This window comes from Schistocerca americana, chromosome 8 (assembly GCF_021461395.2).
Source record: "Schistocerca americana isolate TAMUIC-IGC-003095 chromosome 8, iqSchAmer2.1, whole genome shotgun sequence".
Taxonomy (NCBI): domain Eukaryota; kingdom Metazoa; phylum Arthropoda; class Insecta; order Orthoptera; family Acrididae; genus Schistocerca; species Schistocerca americana.
The window spans coordinates 517,680,122-517,706,474 of record NC_060126.1 but is presented as its reverse complement, the minus strand read 5'-3'; the positions used below and the strand labels follow the sequence as shown (position 1 = coordinate 517,706,474).

The window sequence follows — 26,353 nt, the reverse complement described above, 5'->3', positions numbered from 1 at the left end:
ACATTGACTGAAGCCCCCAGGTGTAAACACCGAGTGCACCTGGTATTCCTTATCATCCCTTGCTACCGTTTCTCTAAGGGGTACATTATTTGCCGTATGTTTGAACTGTCAATTACTAATAGACCCCTACACTTCTGCATTTGCCCCCTTGTGCACAGGACACAGCAGGTTTACCAATTTACCAATAGGTGGAGTGAATCTCACTGGCTCGGTTCCAGTTTTAGTGAGAGACAGCACCTCGAACTTGCTGATTTTTGTGGGTCCTGAGGTCTCTCTGGTCCCTGTCTCCCCTGCACAAGACACCTATCCCCTGACACACCACTCACAATCAAGTGAACAAGTATTGATAAATCCCATACTGTAGAGTTTCTCTGGCACACGACTTGTGGGAGCTCTCCCAACACTTCCATTCACACCAGCTTCCAGTCTTTTGACAGTGATGGGATGATACACTAAAGAATTTTGGCTAGAAAGTGCTTTCCTAGGGCGTACTCCAGAACTTGTTTTACATGATTTCCCATTTTACCTATTCATCAGAAATTTAATGCAAGAGCATACCCAGGGGTTGACGTAGGAGGTGGGGGGTGAAGGCAGCAGCTCATGCTAGTTATGCAGTGAATGACGTAACAGTTGTAAGATGTCATGACAAATAGCTTTGAGTACATTTACTATCAGTCATTCTTGCTTTCTTCAGACTGACATTGAATTGATAGATCTGCTCCATAAGGGCATCATGCAAGCTTGGTTGGCAAAGCTCTTTCTTTAGGAATGAATGAGAGGGGGGGGGGGGGGGGGGGGGGTTGGAGGAGGATGGCAGCTATGCTTCTGTGCCCTTCACTGCCTACATCCCCTCCTTCATTTGTGATAGATCACAAGTGAAAGATTGTTGCAGTCTTAATCCACATTCAGTAAACTCCAAAGTATAATACTGGCAATTCAAAACAGTCTCTCTTTTTTGCTGTCCACACTGAGGTGACAAAAGTCATGGGATGCCTCCTAATATTGTCTTGGATGTCCTTTTGCCTGGCGTGGTCAGCAACTCCATGTGGCATGGACTCAACAAGCCATTGGAAGTCCCCTGGAGAAATATTGAGCCATGCTGCCTCTATAGCCGTCCACAACTCTGGAAGTGTATCCCATGTAGGATTTTGTACCTGAACTGACCTCTCGATTATGTGCCATAAATGTTTGATGGGATTCATGTTGGATGATCTGGGAGGCCAAATCATTCACTGGAATTGCCCAGACTGTTCTTTGTGAACAATTGTGTCCCGGTGACATGGTGCATTGTCATCCATGATTGAAGTCCACAAATGGCTGCAAATAGTCTCCAAGTAGCCGAACAAGTCAATGATCGATTCAGTTAGGCCAGACGACCCACTTCATTCCGTGCAAATACAGTCCACACCATTAAAGAGCCGTCACCAGCTTGCACAGTGCCTTGTTGACAACTTGTGTCCATGGCTTTGTGGGGTCTGTGCCACATTCGAACCCTACCATCAGCTCTTACTAACTGTAATTGGGACTCATCTGACCAAGCCAAAGTCATCTAAGAGTCCAATCGATGTCATGGTGTTAGCAAAGGCACTTGTGTCAGTCTTCTGCCGCCATAACACATTAATGCCAAATTTCGCCAGAATGATGCACTAACCACTATGCCACCCTGCCACGGTGGCTTTGCTCGACTGCATGGACTTCCTTAGCACACCTGCCCCCTCAGTCCAAATTCCCATTCACACCTTAGCCCACTTGGTATTCCCCATTAACTCCTTTGCAGAGGCTCTCCAATTTATTGGTAAGCACCTCAGCACTGAACAAAATGGGGAACCATTCAGGCCACTGTGCCAGGGTGGCATATTGGTCAGTGCATCTGCCTTGTGAGCAGGAGACATGGATTCGAATTCTGGCCTTAGTACAAATTTTCATTTGTTGCTTCAGTCTGCATATATACATCATACATGTTCGAATTTTGAAAATATCTCTGGAACCATGTAGTTTTATTTGATTAAAGCACCTATACCTGGTTTGCAGGCAAGATCCTCCATGTCACTTGGTGCTGAGGTGCCATTCCAATAAGTCTGAGTGTCTCTATGATGCTGTTCAAGTTTAGGGAGACTACCAAGTGGGTTGAGACATGAATGGGAATTTGGACTGAGGAGGGAGACATGGTAAGATAGTCCATGCAGTTGTGCAAAGCCACTGTACTACAGTGGCGCAATGTTTATTGCATCTGCCTAGTGAGCAGGAGACCCAGGTTCAAATTCTATCCTTAGTACAAATTTTCATTTCTCGCCTCAGTCTGTGTATATGCATCACAGATGTTTGAGACTTGAAAAGATCCCTGGATCCATGTAGTTTCATTTCATTTCTCTTTTCTGTCAAGTAATTGTTTCAATTCTATATAAAACTGAAAATTATGCATTTGAATATACCTGAAAATAATCTGTAAACATAATTATAAAATCTTGACAGGATGCAAGGCATTACACCAGTGAAGTAGAAAAGTCAAAAAAAGCAACTAAAGTGAAAGGGCCAACAATTTTTGACAAAATTATTAGAAGAGAAATACCAGCCGACATTATTTATGAAGATGACTTGTGTTTGGCATTTAATGATGTAAATCCGCAAGCACCAGTACACTTTCTTGTTATACCCAAAAAACAAATACCAATGCTTGGAGATGCAGAGGATAATGATAAGGAGGTAAAAAGAAATGCCATATGCAATATTTAGGACAGTTAGATACTGTAGATATTGTTTTAAGATATGTGTTTGTTCTGGTTTCAGCTTTTGGGTTACCTTCTGCTAAAAGCACGCAAACTTGGAAATGAACGGATGAAAAATGGATACAGAATTGGTAAGCATTTGTTTATTAAGATAAAGTGCTCTCTGCCATCATAAATGTTTATTACAGAGTTAATGATAAACTGAATAACATTTGTGGAGAATAATAGCGCTTCATTAAAGTGGAAAGTTTTTTGCAGTCTGACGCTGAAAATTGTCTTCTGTGCTGGTAAACATTCAATAGTGTCATTTGTTCCTAGTTTTAAAATATTGTGTAACTTGACAGCATTGGTGAAAAGAGCATAATGCATGATAACTCTAGTGACATGTTTCCTGTATTGAACAGAGATTTAATACAGTACATCATGTAGCTGTCCAGCTTTTATGAATGTTTTAGTTCAGCTTTGTTCATAGGAATGTCATGCAAGCTGGTTTGTGCTTACACTTAAAAGGTGAGACCTTTTCAGGCTTGTAGTATGCTGTTGTAGGAGTGGCACAGGGGAACTGAAAGAAGATAAACTGTGCACAAGAATCAGCTGCCAATGTATCTAATTTCCAGGCTCCTGGCATCTTGGTGTGAGGAAATGTTTTACACAACAATGACGTATCATTACATGAGGGTTTGAGAATTACCTTGCATCTGCAACCCTCCGGGTCAAATCATTTGATAATTTTATCATAAACCTCTGACCTGTGGAAGAGTAACAGTCCCGCACAGCTGTGATAGTTGAGACTCAGAGATGGCTGATTTACAAGTAGCTACTTAACAAGAAATGATTCAATACCAGTGAGTGTAACTCTACATCATTCACATACATTAATGACACTGTATGCCAGGCTTAATGGAGCACCAGTTCCAGTGGCTTAGTTAGATACTTCTGAACTCATAATGTGGCATGTATCCTTAGTGGGCAGTATCATAGAATAATTTTGTGGAAATTTGGGACACAGTGACTGTTGTGTATTTTAAGTCACATAATTCAAGTTGCGTGTTACAGAACATTATGCTTTTTGGCTAATTTTTTTATTTATAGAGGAATTACAACAAAATTCAACATTTAAACACATTCATCTTTTTAAGAATATTCTGATTAGGTAAAGTATATGGAACAGATGCACTGTTAACAATATACTCGCTACAAGTGATGCAGACTGAAAATGAATAGCACATATTACTTCATAGTTCCTGTACACACTAACTTACATTTTGTGGCTATTATATTTCCAAATTGAACACATTCATGATTGATGTAACTTACTCTCTTTTTCACTAGATCATCAGCATTTGGTAAATACTTCTTCACCATTTCTGTTTTGAAAACATACTTTCGAATGAAGTATGTCAATAAATCCCTGTGGATGCATTTTACTATTTGTGTATTTTAACTTAGTCAGTTTTAGAAATGGTTGCTTGAAGGAAGTGAAATAAGTTGCACCAAGAATGGTGGCAATCATAAGAGAGAGGAGCAGTACAAAAGTGAGTTACACGCAGAGGTAACAGAAACTTAAATGGCTCATGTGAGCAAAATTGAAACAGTTAAATGTGCAATATGACGTAACTGCTACAAATATGTTCATCTACATCTACATCATACTTCACAAGCCACCTAATGGTGTGTGGCAGAGGGTACTTTTTGTACCATTAACTGAGCCCTCCAACCTTGTTCCACTTGTAAATAGTGCATGGGAAGAATGATTGTCGGTAAGCCTGTGTATTGGCTCTAATTTCTCAAATTTTCTACTCGTGGTCATTATGTGAGATGTATCTAGGGGGAAGTAATATGTTGTCTTCGTGCAAAGTGCTCTCTTGAAATTTCAATAGTAAATGCACAATGCCTCTCTTGTAATGTCTGGCAGTGGAGTTTGTTGACATCTCCGCAATGCACTCATGCTGACTAAATGATCCCATGACAAAACATGCTGCTCTTCATTGGATCTTCTCTATCTCTTCTAGCAGTCCTATGTGGTAGGGATCGCAGATAGATGAACAATACTCGAGAGTGGCTCGAACAAGTGCCTTATAAGCCACTCCCTTATTGGACGAGTTAGATTTTCTTAAGATTCTTGCCCCCAGGGGCTCAGCATTCATTTGCTGAGTACGGGCTTGGCGACCCCGGGGTCCTGAGCTGGGGACTGGTCAGCGCCGCCAGTCTCCTGTCACCGTAACCCCCGGACATGCTTCAGCGACCACCTTATGGCGCGGTGGTGGAATGTTGTGTGCTGCGGGCAATGGTAATCTTGGCTTGACCGCCTGGATTGCGAGGAAGGTAAACCTCTATAAAAAAAACCTCAATCTTACGGTGTGCTACGCGCCTATAAGATGCATGGCTGTTGGGGTGGAACACTCGCAAGCGGGCAGCCCCTGGGGCACCTGCCGCACCCCAGTTGTATAAGGCTTACTCAGACATGCGGGGCTCTGTCTGAGCGGACCTTTAGTTCCCTAGCTGCTCGTGGGACCGCAATGGACCCTTAGACCTCTACATTTCCCCTACCAGTGGATTGGGTTGGCCACTGGTAGGAACACACACCCCACCGAAAAAGCGACTTCGTGCTGCGAGTCCTCCAGCGCATGGTGTTACTAGAGATTTATCAGACTGTCGTAACAGAGCACATGCTGATAACCAGAATGTGTTTTTGATTGTCAAACGGATGGAGGGTAGCTTTGAGAGCATTTCTCCCTTTTACATCCACAAGGGTCCTGAGGGAAGTGGAGGAACACTGAAACCTGTGAAGCGACTGCGCAGTGGGACTCTGTTAGTTGAGACTTCTAGTTCCCGTCAAGTCACTTCTCTTCGGAAAGCAACCTGTCTCGGAGAGTATGCTATCGAGACCGAGCTCCACTCCACTTTGAACTATAGTAAGGGTGTTGTGACATGTAGGGATTTGGTGGATATCGCCAAAGACGAGTTGAAATCTGAGTGGGCTGACGAAGGTATTGTTGACGTGCAGCATATTATGAAACGAGTCGATGGGGACCTAGTCAAATCCGACTCGTTTATTCTCACGTTCAATTACCCGAGACTCCCAGAGCATGTTAAAGCGGGGTCTTACGTTTGCCAGTACGGCCATATTTCCCCAACCCAATGCGCTGTTTTAAATGTCAGCGCTTTGGGCATACTACGTTGGGGTGCAATGGGATAGCCACTTGTGGTAAATGTGGTCAGCCTGCCCATGAAGGAGCCGATTGTTCATCGCCTGTGAAGTGCGCGAATTGCTCTGGGAGTCACCCTGTCTGGAGCCAGGTCTGCCCCATCTATCTCGAGGAACGGAAGATACAGGAGATCAAAACATCTAAGCGCATCCCCTGTGGTTACAATATCTTTTGCTTCCGCTCTGCAGAAACCAGTACAGTTGGCCACTGTTGCTACACAAACGGAGGTTGCTAGTGTCAGCACCAATACCTGCGTTTGCCAGTGCACTTGTGCTGCTGCGGCTGTTTTGCAACCTGCAGCTCTCCCCACAACGTCGGACAAGGCCGTGGTTGCTGACATTGGAGTACTTCCTGCCCCTCCCCATATGGCGCTTTCTGCCCAGGCGAGTAAAGCTTCAACTGTTGACAAGATTCTGCATTCTAAGCCCCCCAAGACAAAGACGCCAAAGGTGAAGGTTTTGCCACCTGAGGAGAGTAGTCAGGGTTGGTCCGATGACGAGGCCATCATACTGTCTGCAATCTCCCTTGGGTCGCCATCGGAGCTGATGGACATTGATGTTGACTGGGGGCGATCTTCTCGCCCCAGGAATAAATCTCCGGCCAGTACGGGCTCTCCTCCAAAGCACAGAGGCAGGGTGAAAGTTCAGCCACCCTGATTGCTGGCTCCCATATTACAGTGGAACCTGAATGGGTTTAGGATGCATGTGGCTGAATTACAACTCCTTGTATGAGAGTGCCCCTTGTGCTTATGTCTCCAAGAGAGACATTTTCGGGCCACTGATGCTCCTTCTTTACGGGGCTATACTGTGTATCGAAAAGATTATCTGATGTGGGGGAAAGGGTGGTGTTGCGGTTTTTGTCCGTGACATGCACCACTCATCTGAGCTCCCTCTCGTTACGGACTTGCAAGCAGTTGCAGTTGACCTTCTTGTGGGGCGGAGGCTCACAATCTGTTCCGTTTACTTACCGCCTCAGGTTGCAATAGACTCTGTGGCTCTCACAGACCTTATTAGCCAACTCCCCCGCCCATTTCTCCTTCTGGGGAACTTCAATGCTCATAATGTCTTATGGGGCTCTACGACTACTTGCCCCAGGGGTCGCGTTCTGGAAAGCCTCATGACATCCGAAGAACTGTGCATCCTCAACTCTGGTGCTCCCACTCATTTCTGTACTGCTTCTGAGTCGTCGTCAGCTATTGACCTTTCCTTTTGCTCTCCAGCACTCACGGATTCTGCTCTGTCTGAGGTTGCTGCTGACCTCCATTCTAGTGACCACTTCCCCCTTTTGATTCACCTCCTGGATGAGGCTGTGGCATTACCAGCGCGCCCAGGTGGCACCTCTGCAGAGCAGACTGGACACTTTTCAGCCATTTGGCTGTTTTGGAACACCGTGCCAGCGTCCACGAATGGGTCAACCATGTTACAGCCGTGATCTCCCATGCTGCTGAATTGTCGACCCCACGGTCCTCAGGTCATCCCAAGAGGCGTCCTGTCCCTTGGTGGACCACTCGGTGCTGCTCAGCCATCCGAGCCCGCCGTGCAGCTCTGCGCTGCTTCAAGTGCCGTCCCTCAGCCTACAATCTTGCGGCCTTGCGGGTGGCAAGGGCCAAGGCGCGGCGAGTGATTAAAGAGAGCAAACGACGGTCATGGCAATCGTTCTTGAACTCCATCTCCCGCTCCACTAGTTCTATGAAAGTATGCGAAGCCATCAGGAGGATTTCTCCTCACGGCGCCAATAGACATTGCCCAGACACTGGCCATGCATTTTGCGGAATCTACTGCCACTATTAACTGTGATCCAGATTTCTGCCGCTACCGCACTGCCATCGAGAGGGGACACTTGGACTTCTGGTCTCCAAATTCTGAACCCTACAATTGCCCCTTCACAATGTGAGAACTGGATTCGGTGCTGTCTGTGACTCATGATACTGCACCCGGTCATGATCAAATCCTGTACAGCATGCTGCAGCACTTGTTGCTGCCATCCAAGGAAGTTCTCCTGAATTGTTTTAATATGATATGGTCATCCGGCACATTCTCTGACTCGTGGAGGGAGGCGATTTTGATTCCCCTCCTCAAAACGGGGAAGGACCGAATGCATCCCAGAAGTTATCAGAGTACTGCTTTGACGAGCTGTGTCGGGAAGACATTGGAACGATGGTCAACCGTCGCCTGGTTTGGCTGCTCGAGACCAGGCAGCTCCTTAGCCCCTCTCAGTGTGGCTTTCGGAGATGTCGTTCAACTATAGACAACTTGACCCTGCTTGAGGCGGCCATCCAGCAGGCCTTCCTATGTAACCAACATTGTCTAGGTGTATTCTTTGACATTAATAAGGCGTATGACACTACTTGGCGCTGCCTTATCCTCAATCAACTTCATCAGTGGAGCTTTTGCGGCCATCTCCCCATCTTCATTCGGTCCTTTCTTTCCCGCCGCCTTTTTCGATATTGGGTCGGTAATGTGCTATCCGATTTGTACGTGCAGGAGAATGGTGTTCCTCAGGGAAGCGTTTTAAGTGTCACCCTCTTTGCCATCGCCATTAATAGTATCACGTCCACTATCCGGAGTCCTGCCCAGTGCTCCTTGTTTGTGGTCGATTTTGCTGTTTTCTGTTCTTCCTCCGGTCTTGTCACTGCTAGTCGGCAGCTGCAGCTTACGATAAAGCGATTAGAGGCACGGACTGCGAAGACGGGTTTTACCTTTTCTGCAGACAAATGTGTGTGTGTTCATTTTAATCGTTCTCGACGTCCTTTTACCTCCCCTGAATTGCGTCTGAGGGACACCATTCTTCCTTTTAGAGACACTGTGAGGTTCCTTGGCCTCACTTTTGATTCCAAGTTGTCGTGGTTGCCTCACCTTAAAGACCTCAAGGTGCGGGCCCTGAAGGCACTGAATATTTTGAAGTGTCTGAGCCATCGGTCCTGGGGAGCAGATCGGGCGCGTCTGCTTTAGTTTTATAGAGCTTTCGTCCGGTCGCGTCTTGACTATGGATGCACCATGTATGGGTCAGCGATGCCTTCGTATCTGAAGATTCGTGACGCTGTACACCATGAGGGTATCAGGCTGGCCACTGGTGCATTCCGTACCAGTCCCATCCCCAGCCTGTGTGCCGAGGCAGGGGAACCGCCGCTCACCATCCGGCGGAAACTCCTCATGGTGTGACGGGTGTGTTAATTCCTTGCCAGTCCTACCTCCGCTGTGTACTCTACCGTTACCCGACCGCCTATGGAATGTCTCTTTTCCGGTCTTCCCGGGGCAACGAGACTATTTGGGATTTGTGCCAAGCATTTGCTTGAGTCCCTTGGTGTGGAGAGTGTGGCACCCCAACTCCAGGGTTTTACTCGCCTGCCTCCCTGGTTGCTCCAGAGGCCCAGCATCCTTTTAGACTTGTCAGAGTACAGAGGAGCTGCACTCCTGCGTTTGTTTTTACCTCCTTATTTTACGATATTTTAAACCAGCATCCCAACCATGTACCAGTATTTACGGATGGCTCTAAACAGGGGAACTCTGTTGGTTGTGCTGTTGTTTTCCCTGATTGAGTCGTCAAGTTACGGCTTCCTGCGGCGTTTACCATCTTTGATGCTGAATTGTTTGTGATCTTGCGGGCATTGGAGCAGATGAGATGTGTTCCCAGTCTTAAGTTTCTCATCTGTTCTGACTCCCTGAGTCCCCTTCAGACCATGCAACACTTGTACCCAGTGGATACAGTCGTCCAGAACACCCATGATGCCCTACTCCACCTGCAACGGCAGGGGAAGGAAGTATCTTTCTGCTGGGTGCCCGGGACACGGGGTATTAGGGGAAACGAACTGGCGGATGTGGCTGCCAAAGATGCATGTTCCCTCCCTCACGTTGTTGAATGTGCTGTCCCCCTCCATGCTGTTACCTCCCTTTTGCGTTTTCATGTTATGCGTCAATGGGAAGAGGAGTGGCTGGCAGTCGGTGGAAATAAGCTGCGTCTGGTCAAGGCCACCACGCGGCCATGGCGTACGTCCTACCAGTCATGCAGGCGGGATGAGGTTCTCCTCACTCGCCTCCGCATCGGGCACAGTCCCTTGACGCATGATTTCTTACTCTGGTGGGAGGACCCCCCAATCTGCAGTGCTTGTGGCATCCAGATTACTGTCCGCCACATTTTACTTGACTGTCCTTTATTCTCTGAGTAGAGGGCGGTGGTTTCCTTGCCACCGGATTTGCCCTCTATTTTGCAACACGACGCAGTGACTGTGGTTAAGGTCTTACGGTTTTGTGTCCTGTCCAATTTGTTGCCTCGGATTTTAGGGAGAGGATTTTAATGTGCTGCTGGGTGACTGGCTCACCCAGGTTTTAGGTAAGAGGTCCACCAGTCACGATTACCTACTTGTTTCACTTCGATTTCTGTTCTCTTCTCTTTTTGTTTCCTTTCCTTTTTTAGTGCGTTTCTTCTCCTCTTGTTTTGCCTCTGTATGTGAGGATTTGGAACTACGTCAGGTCTGTGTCTTTTAGCCATTCTCCTTGTTCGCTGTCTGTTTTCGTCCCTTCACGGCGTGTGTTCCTGTTTCTATGCGTTTGGGCGCTGATGACCATGCTGTTTAGCACCCGAAAACCTCAAACCACACACACACACACACACACACACACACACACACACACACACACTTCCTATGAATCTGGGTCTGGCACCTGTTTTTCCCACTATTTGTTTTATATGGTCATTCCACTTAAGGTCGCTCTGGATAGTTACTCTTAGATATTTTATGGCTGATACTGTTTCCAGCAGTTAGTGTAGCTATACAGTAGCAGATTTCTTTCCCTATGCATGTGCAATATGTCACATTTATTTATGTTCAGGGTAAATTTCCAGAGCGTGCGCCAGTCATCAATTCTCTGGAGGTTATTCTGCAAATCGTTACTGTCTTCTGGTGTTGCTACTTTGTTATAGACAACCGTATCATTTGCGAGCAGCCTTGGAGAGCGTCCGACGATTTCTACTGGATCGTTTGTATGTATTGTAGACAGTAATGGTCCTATCACACTTCCTTGTGGAACATTGGAAATTACCTTTACATCTGTCGATTTTGTTTTATTAAGAGTGATTTATTGAGTTCTGTCTTCAAGAAAGTCTTGCATGCAGTCACAAATCTGCTCTGATACTCAATAAGCTTGTATTTTTTTCGCTAAACGGCAATGCAGGACGGTGTCAAAATATTTGCTGAAGTCAGGAACACAGCATCAACCTGAGTGGCATTGTTTTTGTCACTGTGGAGCTCCTGGTGAGTTTTGCAGGATCTCTGTTTGTGGAATACATGTTGGTTTTGATAGAGAAGATTTTCCTTCTCCAAAACCATAATAATTCTTGAGCATACAACATGTTGCATAATTATACAACAGATTGACGTCAATGACATAGGGCTATAATTGTGTGCATCTGTCCTACAGCCCTTCTTAAAAATGGGAATGGCATGCGCTTTCTTCCAGTCACTAGGTACCCTTCGTTGCTCAAGTGATCTACAATAAATTACTGCTAGTTCTTTTGTGTAATCTTTGTAGAATCTTATAGGTATCTCATCTGGTCCTGATGCCTTTCCGCTAGTAAATGACTGTAGTTGTTTTTCTGTTCCGTGATCGGTTAGCTCAATATCTGCCATCTCGACATTTGTATGATGACTGAAAGGAGAGACCTTCATCTTCCGTTTTGGTGCCAGTATGGTCACTGAGTGAATGAATAGATGATTATGTTCCACTTACTGATTTTACATATGACCAAAACCGCTTAGGGTTTTTACTCGGATTGGTTGACAAAGTTTTACTTTCAAAGTCATTGAACACTTCTCTCATTGCTCTCCTTATGCTCATTTTCGCTTTGTTCAGTTTTTGTTTGTCAGCTAGGTTTTTACCTCTCTTGAATCTGAGGTGAAGTTCTCTTTGTTTATGTGGCAATTTTCTAACATGGCTATTATGCCATGGTGAGTCTTTCCCATCTCTTAAGACCTTACTCAGAACATACTTGTCTAGGGCATATTGCACGATTCCTTTGAATTTTTTCCATTTGTTTTTCACATCTTCATCCTCGTCACCGAATATTTGATGCTGACTGTTGATGTTACATTGAAATGAAACAGCGTTCTACGATGATACTGTGCACAGTACCATTCAGTAACTAAGGTTGATAGTGACTAAACACAGAACACTACTAGCCCAATATCTTCAGATTTATACCATTTAAGAACTATGCACAGACCATGCACCAACATTAAGCATCATCGTCATCATAATCAGGTCATAGCTCCAGTTTCCCGGGTGCTGGTGTTGAGCCTTTTTTTATCCTTGTACAGCTCTGTTTCATGGATCCAATCCGAAAGCATAATATCTACAAGGAAGAGCTGTAAAAGGATAGAAAAAAAGAGTTGGAAGAGGCTCGTCATGAGCACTGTGACCTGATGATGATGCTGTATCTTGGTGTATGGTCTCCCCCTAATTCTCGTATGGTAAAAAGTTGAAGACATTGGGTGGGTAGTGTTTTGTATTTGACAGCTATCAATCTTAGATACCAAATGATACTGTAAACTGTTAATATTGTAAAATGCTGTGCCATTCAAGATGAAGTATACATTTAGTTTACTTGTAAATGAGAAAAAGTTTCTCACGTATATATGTTGCTCTAAAATTAGATGTAATTGTGCCTGGTTGGTAATGAAATCAAGGAAATTCAGATGAGGAAAATCACAATAGAAATCTTTGTGAACAGTTTTGTTACAGAATTTACCACATACTGTCAAGTCTGTGGAGATCATGCAATGATTTTTGACAGCTTTCAATTTTTTTCTTTTTTTTTTCCCCATATTGCTAAGTGTGGCAGCTGGAGGTGTGACTGAAAAGTGTTTTCATTTCTGGCCCACAAATTGGCTACCTATTATTTATCTTTCAATCCTGCTACAAGTTTGTCACTCACGTGCATGATGAGTACATCTGTTTAGCTTTAACGTTGTAAGAATCTGTCAAGAATATGATGTAGCTTTAGTTAATATATCTCATAGTAAAATGACAAAGCTCAACAAGTGATTTCCAAATTTTCCACAGTCTTTGAACTGGTGATGTTAATCTATACTACAGAGGTAACTTGCTCAACAAGTCAACACACTCATGACTTTATCCATGTTGATGCTCTTTACATATACGGGGTAATAATCATTGAACTGGAAGTTTGAGTCCTCTCTCGAGCATGGATTTGTGTGTTGTCCTTGGCATAAGATAGTTTAAGTTAGATTAAGTAGTGTGTAAGACTAGGGACCGCCGACCTCAGCAGTGTTTGGTCCCACAGAACTTACCACAAATTTCCAATTTTTTATATGAAAAAAAAACTTAAATTAGTTACAAACTACGGCATGCACACGGTTTATTCAACATGTAAACGCCACTATAGATAATCGGATTTAGGTTGTGAGATGTTTGACATGCCTGCCATAATTGGCAATGATGTGGCGCAGACGAATAGTGAAATTCTGCATGACGTGCTGAAGTATCAGAACATCAATGACCGCCTGAATGGCTGTTTTCAGCTCAGCAATGGTTTTGGGGCTATTATTGTACACCTTGTCTTTAATATAGCCTCCCCAAAAAGGAGTCGTATGTGTTTAGATCCGAAGAATATGGCTGCGGCCTCTGGATATCCCAGAGCCAGAATGCGATCCCTAAAATGCTCCTCCAAGACACCAAAAAATGCTCCTGCTTTGATGGGTTTGAGCTCTGTCTTGCATGAACCACATCTTGTTGAAATCAGTCACATACTATTTGGTAGTCACTGTGCCATCAAGGAATATTGCACCGATAATTCCGTGACTGTACATTGCACACCATACAGTCACCCCAGTCACCCGTTGAGGGTGAAGAGACTTCGCGATTGGGATATGCGGATTATCAGTCCCCCAAATGTGCCAATTTTGCATATTGGTGAACCCATCCAAATGAAAAGTGGGCTTTGTTGCTAAACTTAACCATATTCACATCAAAATCCTGTTTGTCAATTCTGTGGACAATAGTATTGGTGAAACACAACTGCTGTTCCATGGCCCTTGGGGCTTAATGGCTGATGGGTTTGAATTTTGTATAGGAAGAGATGCATGTCTTCAACAACACTTTGTCACAGTGTCTCCCTGTTGATTCTCACCTGTTGTGCAGCTCGTCTGAACAATTTCCTGGGGCTGGTTTCAAACACAGCACATGTCTTCTTGATGTTTTCAGACGTTTCCACCCTTTTTGGACAACCAGCATTGCTAATGCTGTCATCATGAACACTACCCATTCTCTCAAACTTAATTCTTGATTGTTAGCACTATTGGACCAGTTGTCTTCAGCTTGAATTTGGTCGCAAACTTTCTTTGAGCCATAGTAGGGCTGTTATTGCTCGTGTAGTAGGCCATCACAAGCGCTATATGCTCAGGCATGCTGTACTGTGACCTTTTCATTTGCAAATGGTCAACAACAAGAAGGCACATGCGCATTCACATACTAATTCCCATCATGCTCCGCGGCCTACCATGCAGTTTGAATGTCCAAACATATAGCATTCAGAAGTTATGATGATTTTATTTCATGAAGTTCAATAACTGTCATTCTGTAACTTCTACTGATGATAAATGAAATATTGTAGAAAAATCTTTTGTAGAGGTAGCAGTGATTTTGATGTGTCTCATAAAAGTGATGTTCCATACTATGATAGCTATTTTGACATGATAGTCACAAAAGGAAGATTCTCCTTTAGTCTCTGTCAGTTTATTTTGTTCAGAATATAGTAAAACCTTGGTAATTTGAGCCATGGCAATCCAAGCCTCCTTTCAATCAAGGGTGGACAATGGGTGAGTATTACGTTTAAAAAAAATCACAAAGAATATCATGGATAAAATTTTAAAAAAATCCAGGAAGTGGGTGTGACCAGTGACAGAGATGTGTGTGCATACATTTGTGCCTGCTTTAGCTACTATTGTTGTTTCACCCACTGCCAGTTAGCAAGAGTCTGCTCAGTGTTCTGTGTATGTGTAATCAGGTTGTGTTACGTATTTATTATTGTTTCTGCCATTTCTTCAGTAACGTGAACACTGACTCTTCAAAACATAAGAGAAAATTTGTTTCTTTGGAGACGAAAGTTTTAATACTGAACAGATTAGACAGAGGAGGACTATAAAAAAAGGCAGTGGCAGAGTTGGGCTTAGGTGAAGTTAGTGACTGGTGATAAAACGGGGAAAAAAAAGAAGAAAAAATTTGGAATCCACGTACTATGAAAAAAATCAGAATGCAAAAGTCTAGCGAAGCCTTTTACTTTTAGTTTACTAACAGTGAGCCAAAGGAAGCACAATAAGTAGTCCAATGACTCATGAGAAGGCACTTTTATCAGAAGAAGGAGAAGAAAGTTTTTCTGCTAGTTCTGACACTCTGTATGGGCAAATTAGGTGCAAGAGATATGGGGTGAGCCAGCTTGAAATTTGCAGTGAAAGCTATCCACTGACAACAGAGCTGTCAAAGTAATCCTAAGAAAAAATACAAAAATATAGTAAATTAGGAAAATCTGTCACTGGATCAAGTTTATAGTTGTGATGAGACAGGACTCCAACTAAAGCACTAGCAGCCAGAAATGAAGCTTCCTCTCCAGGTTATAAGAAATCAAAAGATAGAGTAATGATCCTAGCTTGCAGCAATGTCTCTGGAGACCATAAATTGCCCACCTTTGTTAATTGGTAAATCTGCCAAACCAAGATCATTCAAAAATATACAAATGTCAGCCTTACTAGTTCTCTCTCTCTCTCTCTCTCTCTCTCTCTCTCTCTCTCTCTCTCTCTCCCTCCCTCCCTCCCTCCCCCCCTCCCTCCCTCCCCCATCCTTCCATACATCTGTACTGGAAACAAAAATAAATACTTAACAAGCAAAAAATTATCATTCAAGACAACACAGGATGTAACCCAACGAAGTGAGTCATAGTGATGGAACAGTGGCATTAGAATTAGCACTGTGCTGTGTAGAGCAGCAAAATCTGGTGACACCGGATGATGTTATGCTTTTACGAAGATGGCAGGACTACACTGCTAACAGATATTCTTAAAAAAAAAAAAAAAAAGAACTCTTTCTGAAAATAAAATATGTAAAATAGCAACAGTTCTACAGTAATATGTGTAATACGTATGTATTTATCATAAAACATAATTTGTAAAACAAACTTTAAGTAATACAATAACTAATAAAATACCTTTGTTTATTGTAATAATACTGTGAACATCAAATTTTGACCATATTTTAAAGAAAAGGACTTTAAAATTGTCACTCTGTGTAATTTGAGTTTTCCCAAATTCGAGCTCTACTCGGACCCAATTACCGAGGTTTTAGTATGAGTCTTAGTAATTATTTAATAATAAGGCTGCTTTTGAGATGGAAGAATAAATAACCGTCCAAACAGTATCACAAATGGTGGTGCATTCATCTTGTGTCAAAGAAAATGCAATTAAAATTTGTGCAAGAAGCCTCGTTTTCACTGTTAAGTGAATGACAATGTCTTGAATTCTGCAACTTATGGTTCAGTGAGACAGGCTACATGAAATTTTCTGTTTTCAGGCTAAATCTGATCAGTTGTAGATACCAAACATGTTGTCACTAATTATCCTTCAGTTGAACTAGACACCTTGTCCAGTATTAGAAAAGCAATAAGGCAAATTGCTTTTACTGACTTTTTTCTGCAAACACATATAAATGTACAAATGAAGTTACTGAAAAAATGAACACAGTAAGTTACTTTTGTGCTTCCACTTGATGAACACATAAGTTAGTCACATTACACAATCATGCTTTCTTTGTTTTGCACCTCAGCAACCATAAAATCTTGTTATAACATCATGAATGAGTTTTTTTTTAAATCATGCAAAACATCTTGAAATACTGTTCCATTATCATTGATTGTTATTAATCTTGTGTGGACAGTTTTTACAGTGGTATTAATATGTCTAACTTTAACTTTGAAGTTATATCCTAACAGCTGTGCCACTTATCACGAGTTTAAACAGAGAAGCTCTTCATACTGAGTGGCATTACATTAAAGGCTGCACCAGAAGTAACATGTTTTCATTCCTCAGAAGTCAGTGCAAAACTGTATTCTCTCCTCTGCTGCATATCATTTTTTATATGTCCCTCACTCGTTCTACATGTCATGAATGAGCAACCATGCTTGTACTTGCCAAGTCACATCCTGAACAGATTTGTGAGTTACAGTAACAGTATATGTTGAAAATGTAAATATTTTAAGATAGAGTAAACAAATACAAATCATACAAAAAATTATTATAGTTGCAACACTGACTCTGTGTAACTGCAGTATAACTTCCCTATTTTTTGCCCTTTTGAATGTCTTTCTCTTCTCTAGAATTAGCCATTTTCAATCACCAACCAGCTGGTGTGTATCTAGCAGCCTCAAGACAGCCAGCAACTTTTTAATCTTTTGATTTATAATCGTAGTCTCCACATATCTCTTCTCTGCAAGCAGTGCATTTAATTTATTCCCATTTTATGTGAATGTCAAATTGAATATTTGTTTATATCTAAAAACAAAGATGATGTAACACCAAACGAAAGCATTGGTATGTTGATAGAGCCTTCTTGGTTACCCAGGCCTGCCAACCCAAAAGTTTGGTACAGATTTATTGACGACATCTTCATGATCTGGACTCACAGTGAAGAAGAACTCCAGAATTTCCTCTCCAACCTCAACTCCTTTGGTTCCATCAGATTCACCTGGTCCTACTCCAAATCCCATGCGACTTTCCTTGACGTTGACCTCCATCTGTCCAATGGCCAGCTTCATACATCCGTCCACATCAAACCCACCAACAAGCAACAGTACCTCCATTATGACAGCTGCCACCCATTCCATATCAAACGGTCCCTTTCCTACAGCCTAGGTCTTTGTGGCAAACGAATCTGCTCCAATCCTGAATCCCTGAACCATTACACCAACAACCTGAAAACAGCTTTTACATCCCACAACTACCCTCCCGACCTGGTACAGAAGCAAATAGCCAGAGCCACTTCCTCATCCCCTCAAACCCAGAACCTCCCGCAGAAGAACCCCAAAAGTGCCCCACTTGTGACAGGATACTTTCCAGGACTGGATCAGACTCTGAATGTGGCTCTCCAGCAGGGATACGACTTCCTCAAATCCTGCCCTGAAATGAGATCTATCCTTCATGAAATCCTCCCCACTCCACCAATAGTGTCTTTCCGCCGTCCACCTAACCTTCGTAACCTCTTAGTTCATCCCTATGAAATCCCCAAACCTTCTTCCCTACCTTCTGGCTCCTACCCTTGTAACCGCCCCCGGTGTAAAACCTGTCCCATGCACCCTCCCACCACCACCTACTCCAGTCCTGTAACCCGGAAGGTGTACACGATCAAAGGCAGAGCCACGTGTGAAAGCACCCACGTGATCTACCAACTGACCTGCCTACACTGTGACGCATTCTATGTGGGAATGACCAGCAACAAACTGTCCATTCACATGAATGGACTCAGGCAGACAGTGTTTGTTGGTAATGAGGATCACCCTGTGGCTAAACATGCCTTGGTGCACGGCCAGCACATCTTGGCACAGTGTTACACCGTCCGGGTTATCTGGATACTTCCCACTAACACCAACCTGTCAGAACTCCGGAGATGGGAACTTGCCCTTCAGTATATCCTCTCTTCCCATTACCCACCAGGCCTCAATCTCCGCTAATTTCAAGTTGCTGCCACTCATACCTCACCTGTCATTCAACAACATCTTTGCCTCTGTACTTCCGCCTCGACTGACATCTCTGCCCAAACTCTTTGCCTTTACATATGTCTGCTTGTGTCTGTGTATGTGCGGATGGATACGTGTGTATACCTGTCCTTTTTTCCCCCTAAGGTAAGTCTTTCCGCTCCCGGGATTGGAATGACTCCCTACCCTCTCCCTTAAAACCCACATCCTTTCGTCTTTCCCTCTCCTTCCCTCTTTCCTGATGATGCAACTGTTGGTTGCGAAAGCTTGAATTTTGTGTGTGTGTTTTTGTTTGTTAGTGTCTCTATCAACATACCAACGCTTTTGTTTAGTAAGTTAGATCATCTTTGTTTTTAGATATATTTTTCCCACGTGGAATGTTTTCCTCTATTATATGAATATTTCTTTATGTATATGGCTACAGGATGACCCAGAGTATAATATGAACGCCCTATTTTGAAGAAGCTTCTTAAGACTTTTCTTATTTTCAACAAATTCAGACTAGCAAAATTGGAATTGTCGTATTGAAATAAAAGATCATATGATTTCCCAAAGAAACTGTGGCCCAGAAATTGGTATAAGTTTACTACAGGTAAACATTTGTCTGATTGTCACTGTCCATATAGCCTAGCAGAATATAAATAATGGAAGGTGTGAAGGTAACAGCTAACATTATAGTGTAGGTGAGACATTGTGCTATTTAGAAGACTGAAAATGTTGCTAAGTTTGTGAACATTGCCCTCCTTGCGAACTATGACAGAAAATATACTACTGCTACTGTTGCTGCTACCGCCGCCACCACCACCACCACCACCTCTCTCTCTCTCTCTCTCTCTCTCTCTCTCTCTCACACACACACACACATTCAAGATGTAAAATGTTAATATTTTCACTTTATCTGTGTGATTTAAATTTCATTTCAGTTATAAATAACGGGCCTGATGGATGCCAGTCTGTGTATCATCTCCATATCCATGTAGTCGGTGGGCGACAGCTTGGTTGGCCACCAGGTTAACTATTGCAGTTTATTGTGCACATATTTTTGTTGTAACTGTTGCTCAGTTCTTTGGAACCTGTAAATAAGAGAACAATAAATAAGTTTACCATGAAAGAATAATCAGAAATGCTTTGAATGTGTGGACTGTTATTTTGTTCTTTTTCCTTTGAAGGTGCTGTCATGGCAATTGTTTGAAAAATTGTACTTGCTGATCTTAAGTGTAAGCTGTTTGGCAGTTATCAGAAAAATTAGAATTGCTAAAAGAAGTGGATTATATCTACATAGGAGCATTATGTAAGCTGGCAGGATGGAGGTGAATTCTACCAAGTCAGACAAAAAGATTTAAATATCACAAATAGTTCGTTTACTTTAGACATATCATACAGCTTTGATACTTCAGTGACTGTGCATACACACCAAGATATTAAGAAACAATCTGTCAGTTCCGGTAAAAAATGTGTAAGGTGATGCTAGTAGTCTGACAGCATAAAATACAAGGGGTGTTCAATAAGTAATGCAACACATTTTTTGTTTCTTGGACAATTTCATTGCGACATCGGGAATGTTCTCAATTCAGCCCCTGTAGTTTCATGAAGTTCTGATTGGTGACAATGTATACCCAGCCTGTAAAATGGTGTCTGGAACAGAGATCTGTTTCAAGCAGAGAACTATAATTGAGTTTCTTTTAGCAGAAAAAGAGAGCATTGCAGATATTCCTAGGCACTTTCAGAATGTCTACAGAGACCTGGCAGTGGAGAAAAGCTTGATGAGTCATTGGGCGAGGTGTTTGTCCTCCCTCATGGTGCAACTATCAACTCTGGAGTGTATTGTGCTACCCTCCAGAAACTTAAGAAATGACTTTAGGATGTTTGAAATAATAATAATAATATGCAAAGGAACTTCTTCTCCCTGCCAGCACAAGACCTCACGCAAGCCTGCACACTTCATTGGTCTGTTCTTCCTCATACACTCTACAGCTTGGATCTCACATCTTCATATTTGCAAATGTTTGGCCCCATGAAGCACTTTGCGGGAAGCAGTACATAGATTATGGGTTGGTTATTGATGCAGCAAGACATTGGGTCCCACGTTGACCAGCAGAGTGGTGCCATGTGGTCATACAGTAAGGTGGTAAGGCAGTTGCACTGAATGGAGATTATGTTGAGAAATAGGATTTTGTAGCAAAAAGAGTGGGTATTAATATGATGTATTGGAGTTCTGAGTAAAGTCAACCTGTTTTCAGGAGAAAAAGTGTTGCATTTCTTGTTGAACACACCTGATACGTGTGTCCTTTGGCTTCATAATTGTCAGTGGAGGGGCTGAAATATTTCAGAACTTAAGTTATAAATACTTGATTATTACTACATTAAGTGACATGCAGAACTAGACAATATTGCATGTGATTCAAGGTCAATGAATTGTCCTAGGTTCAGCATCCAAAAGGGTCAGTCAAAGGTTGTGCCACTGACTTGAGTTTTACATTTTAATGCATGGACAACAATTGCCAGTTTGATCTTGATCTCTTGCCCTGAACTGCATAGAACTTATTTATGATGCTCTCAGGAAGTATGCTGCCACAATCTTCCTCTGCAGATTCCTGTTGGGCTGAAATCAACTGTGAGAAGAATGGTAGTTATTTCCTATAGATCTCATGGATGCCACTGTCATCAGCATTACCCATTACTGCTGAAAGTAATCACATGCTACATTGACATCAGTTGTGATACGAAATCAGCACATCCAACTTTTACATGTCAAGCAGTTTATAAACTCAAACAAATACTGTCATCCACAAGTTGCAAGTAACTTTTTTTCATTTTGACATGTTTCATTTGACCAACATGAGCATCTTGAGAACTGTGTATACAGTGTGTTCCACCATCATACACTAGAATAAATTGACAGATTTAACTTACAACATGATAACTTGCATTACTAAGTTGAGGGCCACATGTTACAATTATCGGGCTGTGTGTAGCACCACCATCATACATGAAGTGAAGTGGAGTTCTTTGATTGTGTACAGTTACCACACATGTTGTGGTGAGGTACATTCTTTCATTAACCAGCTAGACATCATTTCTTGTTGAGTGAGTCAAAAGCCCTACAGATATGCTCTTCGGTTAAAAGTACCTCACAATGCCTAATGTAAAACAGTGGAATACAAAAAACAATATCACTAAACCATGGCAAATATCCATCAATATCCATCACGTTTCCAGGCTTTCACATATAGAAGTCCAAAAACTGTACCTGGCTACTAAAATAATTTTGAAAAGAAATTGTAATATTACTAACTGAAATTATAATTGCTGTTTTTATGGGCATTAACATACATGTGTCGTGTATATAACAGGTTATTAATGCCATTAAAAGTGACCTATATTAGCGTAGATTAAACATACAATTCAGTAATGGTGACATGATTCCTCATGTCTACAGCTATTAGAGTATAATATATAGAGATGAAGGTATTTACAAGATTTGTATTTGGTACATATACATATTTGTGTATGCTCATGAAGGTAACAAATTTCAAATTGCATGGAATGTTCATATTTAAACCAGACGGCAATTAGGAAGACCGTTCGTGTTAGCACTGCTGACGTCATAAACACGGTAAACAGTTGCTGCTTTCATGGGCATGAACACATCTCTAAGATTCATGACTGGTTATAAATACCTTTTAAATTAACACAAAAAAGAAATTAAAACTGATGTTTTGTAGGCATTTACTTAATGTATGTTGTATTTGTAAAAGCTCATCAAAATTAATAAGAATGATCTACAAATAAGTGTATATGATTGCAGAAGTCAGAGATAGCAACATGATTCGTCTAAAAATTACAGTTCATTAAAATGGAAAAATATTAGTAACACATTTCCTCAGTTATGTAATGTAAGTTATCGCATTGTAAGTTGAATATGTGAATTTATTTTATTTTATGGTGGTTAGCACATTGCATATTCACAGTTCTGAAGAGGCTTGTGGTGGTCGAGTGAAACATTTCAAAATAAAATTGCATGCTACTAGTGGCTGCACTGCAGTTTTAATATTTAATGATCACTGTTATCCAGCAGGCAGTTCCTATGCCTGTACTCTCCGTATTTCTGCTATATTGTGCAGTTAAGTTTACTTAAATTTGGGCCAGAGTTGTTCAGTTTTTGATTTTTCCTCAATTTATTGCAACCAGAGAAGCTGGGTGTACAAGTAACAGATCAGATCACATCTTAATTACACAGTTGTGGCTTTTGTCAGGCCCGTCACTGAAAACGGCTCTCGCACTGACGTGAAGTGTTTGCTTGCCCCCCCCCCCTTTTTTTCACTCGGTATGGCAAAATCTAGTTAAATTGTTCTACTGAATGTGTGACTGTAGAGCTTGGAGAACCAGTTCAGAAAGTGGTGCAATCATTTCTGTGTAAAGTATGAAACACCCTCTCATTGGTCTACATCCAAATGCTTTGTGTAGTAAGTTATTTCCACAACAATTTCCTAAAAAACAAACACATTGTAACCAGAACAGCACCGTCCTTTCACACCTATTAATTCTCCATGTTTCTTCTATGCTTTTTCCTTTTTTAAGGTAGATTCTTATGAAAGAGAGGTACCAAATAATTATGAATGCCATTGAGACAAAAGCTATCATGGAAAAATATTGTGACATATAATTCAACTGAACTGTAAATGAATAATCAAAATATCCACGGGTATGCTGCCGGTCTATAGTGTGCCCGTTGGACACTATAGACCGGCAGCATACCCATGGATATTTTGATTATCAAATACGCCGGGAGAAACTCAAGAATCACTGTAAATGAATACTTTTTTAATTACTTTCAATTAAAATATAAGATGCCTCGTGGTGAATAATAGTATAAAAAAGTAAAAAGAAAACTTATCTTTAGATGTTTCATGCTTACTATGTCATCCCTTAGAAAGTCACGGGAATGGGGTGAATATGCCTTGAGTGTTACAAACTGATGTCTTGTTGTTGTGTACCTAGTGAAAGGGAAGAATAAGTGCTTATATACACATAAAGAATGTAATTCTTAATGAGTAAGATAATATCTCTTTTGCACTGAAACATCAGTGGCTTTGAGAAAACAGTATTCCTAACTGCCACCAGAAAAATTGTTTACAAGCTACTTTAATATGATGAAGAACATAATTAAATGCTACAGCCTACATTAGATTTCATATGGGTAGTAAGAAAATCAGAACTGAAAGAACTCATGGCAAGGCAGTTCTATATCAGTAGAGCTATTCTCAGCAATCTTATAGGAAGTTTTCTGGTAAAACTGGTAAAACGAAGAAGGAATAAGCGTTAATCAAATATACCTAAACCGCCTTTTATATGCTGGGGATGTACTGCTTGTCTCTAGTGCTGATAAACATCATCAACAAATGGAGGAGACTCGAGTTTGAAAGTAGGACTGAAAATCAATTACAAAAGACTAAAATAATGTACAATGAAAATATGGAAAAACAAACTGTACAATAAATCAGGCAGACATAGAACCAGAGGATGTGCTTTTATGTTGTGGTAGCCAGAGACCATTGTGGAAAGAAAAGAAATAAACAGAAGAGTAAAAATGGTGTTGAGTGCTTTTGATAAACTGAGTAGTTTTTCAAAACTAAACTTCTGACATGCCTGAAAAGGAGTCTTCAGAACAGAGGTGTCCAGCCCAAAACAAGTATTAACGCAAAAAAATTCCTTTTATGTAGAGTTATGAAAACTGAATATTTTCAGTTTGAAACTCTGCCAAATGATGCTATTCTCTCATTGGTTCAAGCTGTTCCCCTCCCTCAGCAGCAGTTAGTGCTAAGCATATTCTATGTGTTAGTTATGAAAGCCACTGAATTTTCACATAAACGATTACAAGCTACTTTAAGTAAGTAAATGCTACAACCTTCATTAGATTTCATAAGGGTAGCAAGAAAACACCCTTTCGTTGGTCTACATCCTAACATGAATGTACAAGTATGGAAACTGTAGTGGTGATAAGTGTGTATATTCTAATTTCCATGGCCCCCATGGTGATCGAATCTCATTAATTTGCAGTACGGTTTTGTGTTCAGCCACATCATATTTTTTTCAGATTTGGTGTATTATCTGCTGCTAGAATTTGGTGTTACACTGAATGATTAAAATTTACTTTCCCATAGAATTACTTCACAATATACAAACAATATGAACCAAGGAACCTTGCCGAAGTAGGGTGGCTTACTTGCTTCAATGATACATATAGATGTACCATAGGTGCAAGCAGTATAGAGAGGTGTCTGTAGTTAGGCCATATTAACCCGTGGTTCCTCAAGAGAGGCAGCAGCCTTTTTATTAGTTGCAGGGGAACAGTCTGGATGATGGCTGGTCTGTCCTTGTAACATTAGTCAACATGGCCTTGCTTGTGCTGGTACTGTGAATAGATGAAAGCAAGGGGAAACAGCCATTATTTATTCCCCCAAGGGCATGCAGCTCTAAGTATGGTTTAATGATGATGGCATCCTCTTGAGTAAAATATTCCGGAAGTAAAATAATCCCCTACTTGGATCTCTGGACGGAGACTGCTCACGAATATGATAAGACTGGTATTCTACAAATCTGATCATGATATTTTATATCCCTTAATCGAGTAGCTACATTAGATAATTTAAAAATGGAAGTGGATACGTTGAAGCTAGACATAGTGGGAATTAATGATTGCGGTGGCAGGAAGAATAGGACTTTTGGTCAGTTGAGCACAGGATAATCAACACAAAATCAAACAGGAGCAATGCAAGAGTTTGCCTAATAATGAATAAGAGAATAGGGATGACGGTAAGCTATTACGAGCAACAAATTGAATGCATGATCATTGACAAGGTAGACATAAAGCCAACACTGACCAAAGCATCAAAAATTTCTGTGCCTACTAGTTCCACAGATGGTGAAGAGATTCAAAGAGTGCATGATGAGATAAAGGAAATTATTCAGACAGTTAAGGAAAAAGAAAATTTAATTGTGGCGCATGACGAGAGTTCAATACGTGGACTGGGGGGAAAGGAATGAAAGATGAAGCTGTGTGGTAGAATTTTGGAAACAGCATTTAATTTAATGATCACTAATATTTGGTTTAAGAATCCTGTAAGAAGGCTGTGTACATGGAACAGATCTGGGGCCACTGGAAGCATCCAGATTTATTATGTAATGGCAAGACAGATTTCAGAACCAAGTTTTAAACTATAAGACATTTCCAGGAGCAGATCTGGAACCTGACCATAATTTATTAATTATGAACTGCTGATTAAAACTGAAAAGTAGGAAATTAAGGAGACAGGGCCTGAATAAGTTGAAAGAACGAGAGGTTGATGAGAGTTTCAGAGGATGCATTAGGAAACGTTGGACTGAAGCAGTGAAAGGAACAGAATAGAAGATGAAAGGGTAGCTTGAGACAAATAGCGAAGGTAGTAGTGGGTAACATAGGAAAAAAGCTAAGGACAAGTAGAAATCTTTGGATAAAGCAGAAGGTACTGAATCTAATTGAGGAAAAGATAAAATATAAAAATGAAGCAAGTGCAAGGGAATACAGATACAGACGTCTTAAAAATGAGATTGACAGAAAATCCAAAATGGCTAAGTGACAAATGCTTGTGACTAGGGGAAAAACAGATGCCACACATAGAAAAA

At 41.6% G+C, this 26,353-nt stretch overlaps 1 protein-coding gene across 3 annotated transcripts in view; it reads left to right on the top strand.

Annotated features, from left to right (window-relative positions):
• The window catches only part of LOC124545447 (uncharacterized HIT-like protein Synpcc7942_1390), a 38,305-nt gene extending 18,500 nt beyond the window's left edge, over positions 1-19,805 (top strand). For 2 of the 3 annotated variants that reach the window (XM_047124371.1, XM_047124370.1), the window contains exons 2-4: positions 2,473-2,703; positions 2,788-2,857; positions 19,612-19,805. In XM_047124371.1, coding sequence (XP_046980327.1) covers positions 2,473-2,703; positions 2,788-2,857; positions 19,612-19,703 — 393 coding nt within the window. In that variant the 3' untranslated portion in view covers positions 19,704-19,805. Of the gene's footprint in view, positions 1-2,472; positions 2,704-2,787; positions 2,858-16,512; positions 16,682-19,611 lie in introns of all 3 variants that reach the window. The other variant, XR_006967632.1, reaches the window with a different exon arrangement.
• The last annotated feature ends 6,548 nt before the right edge of the window (positions 19,806-26,353 follow it).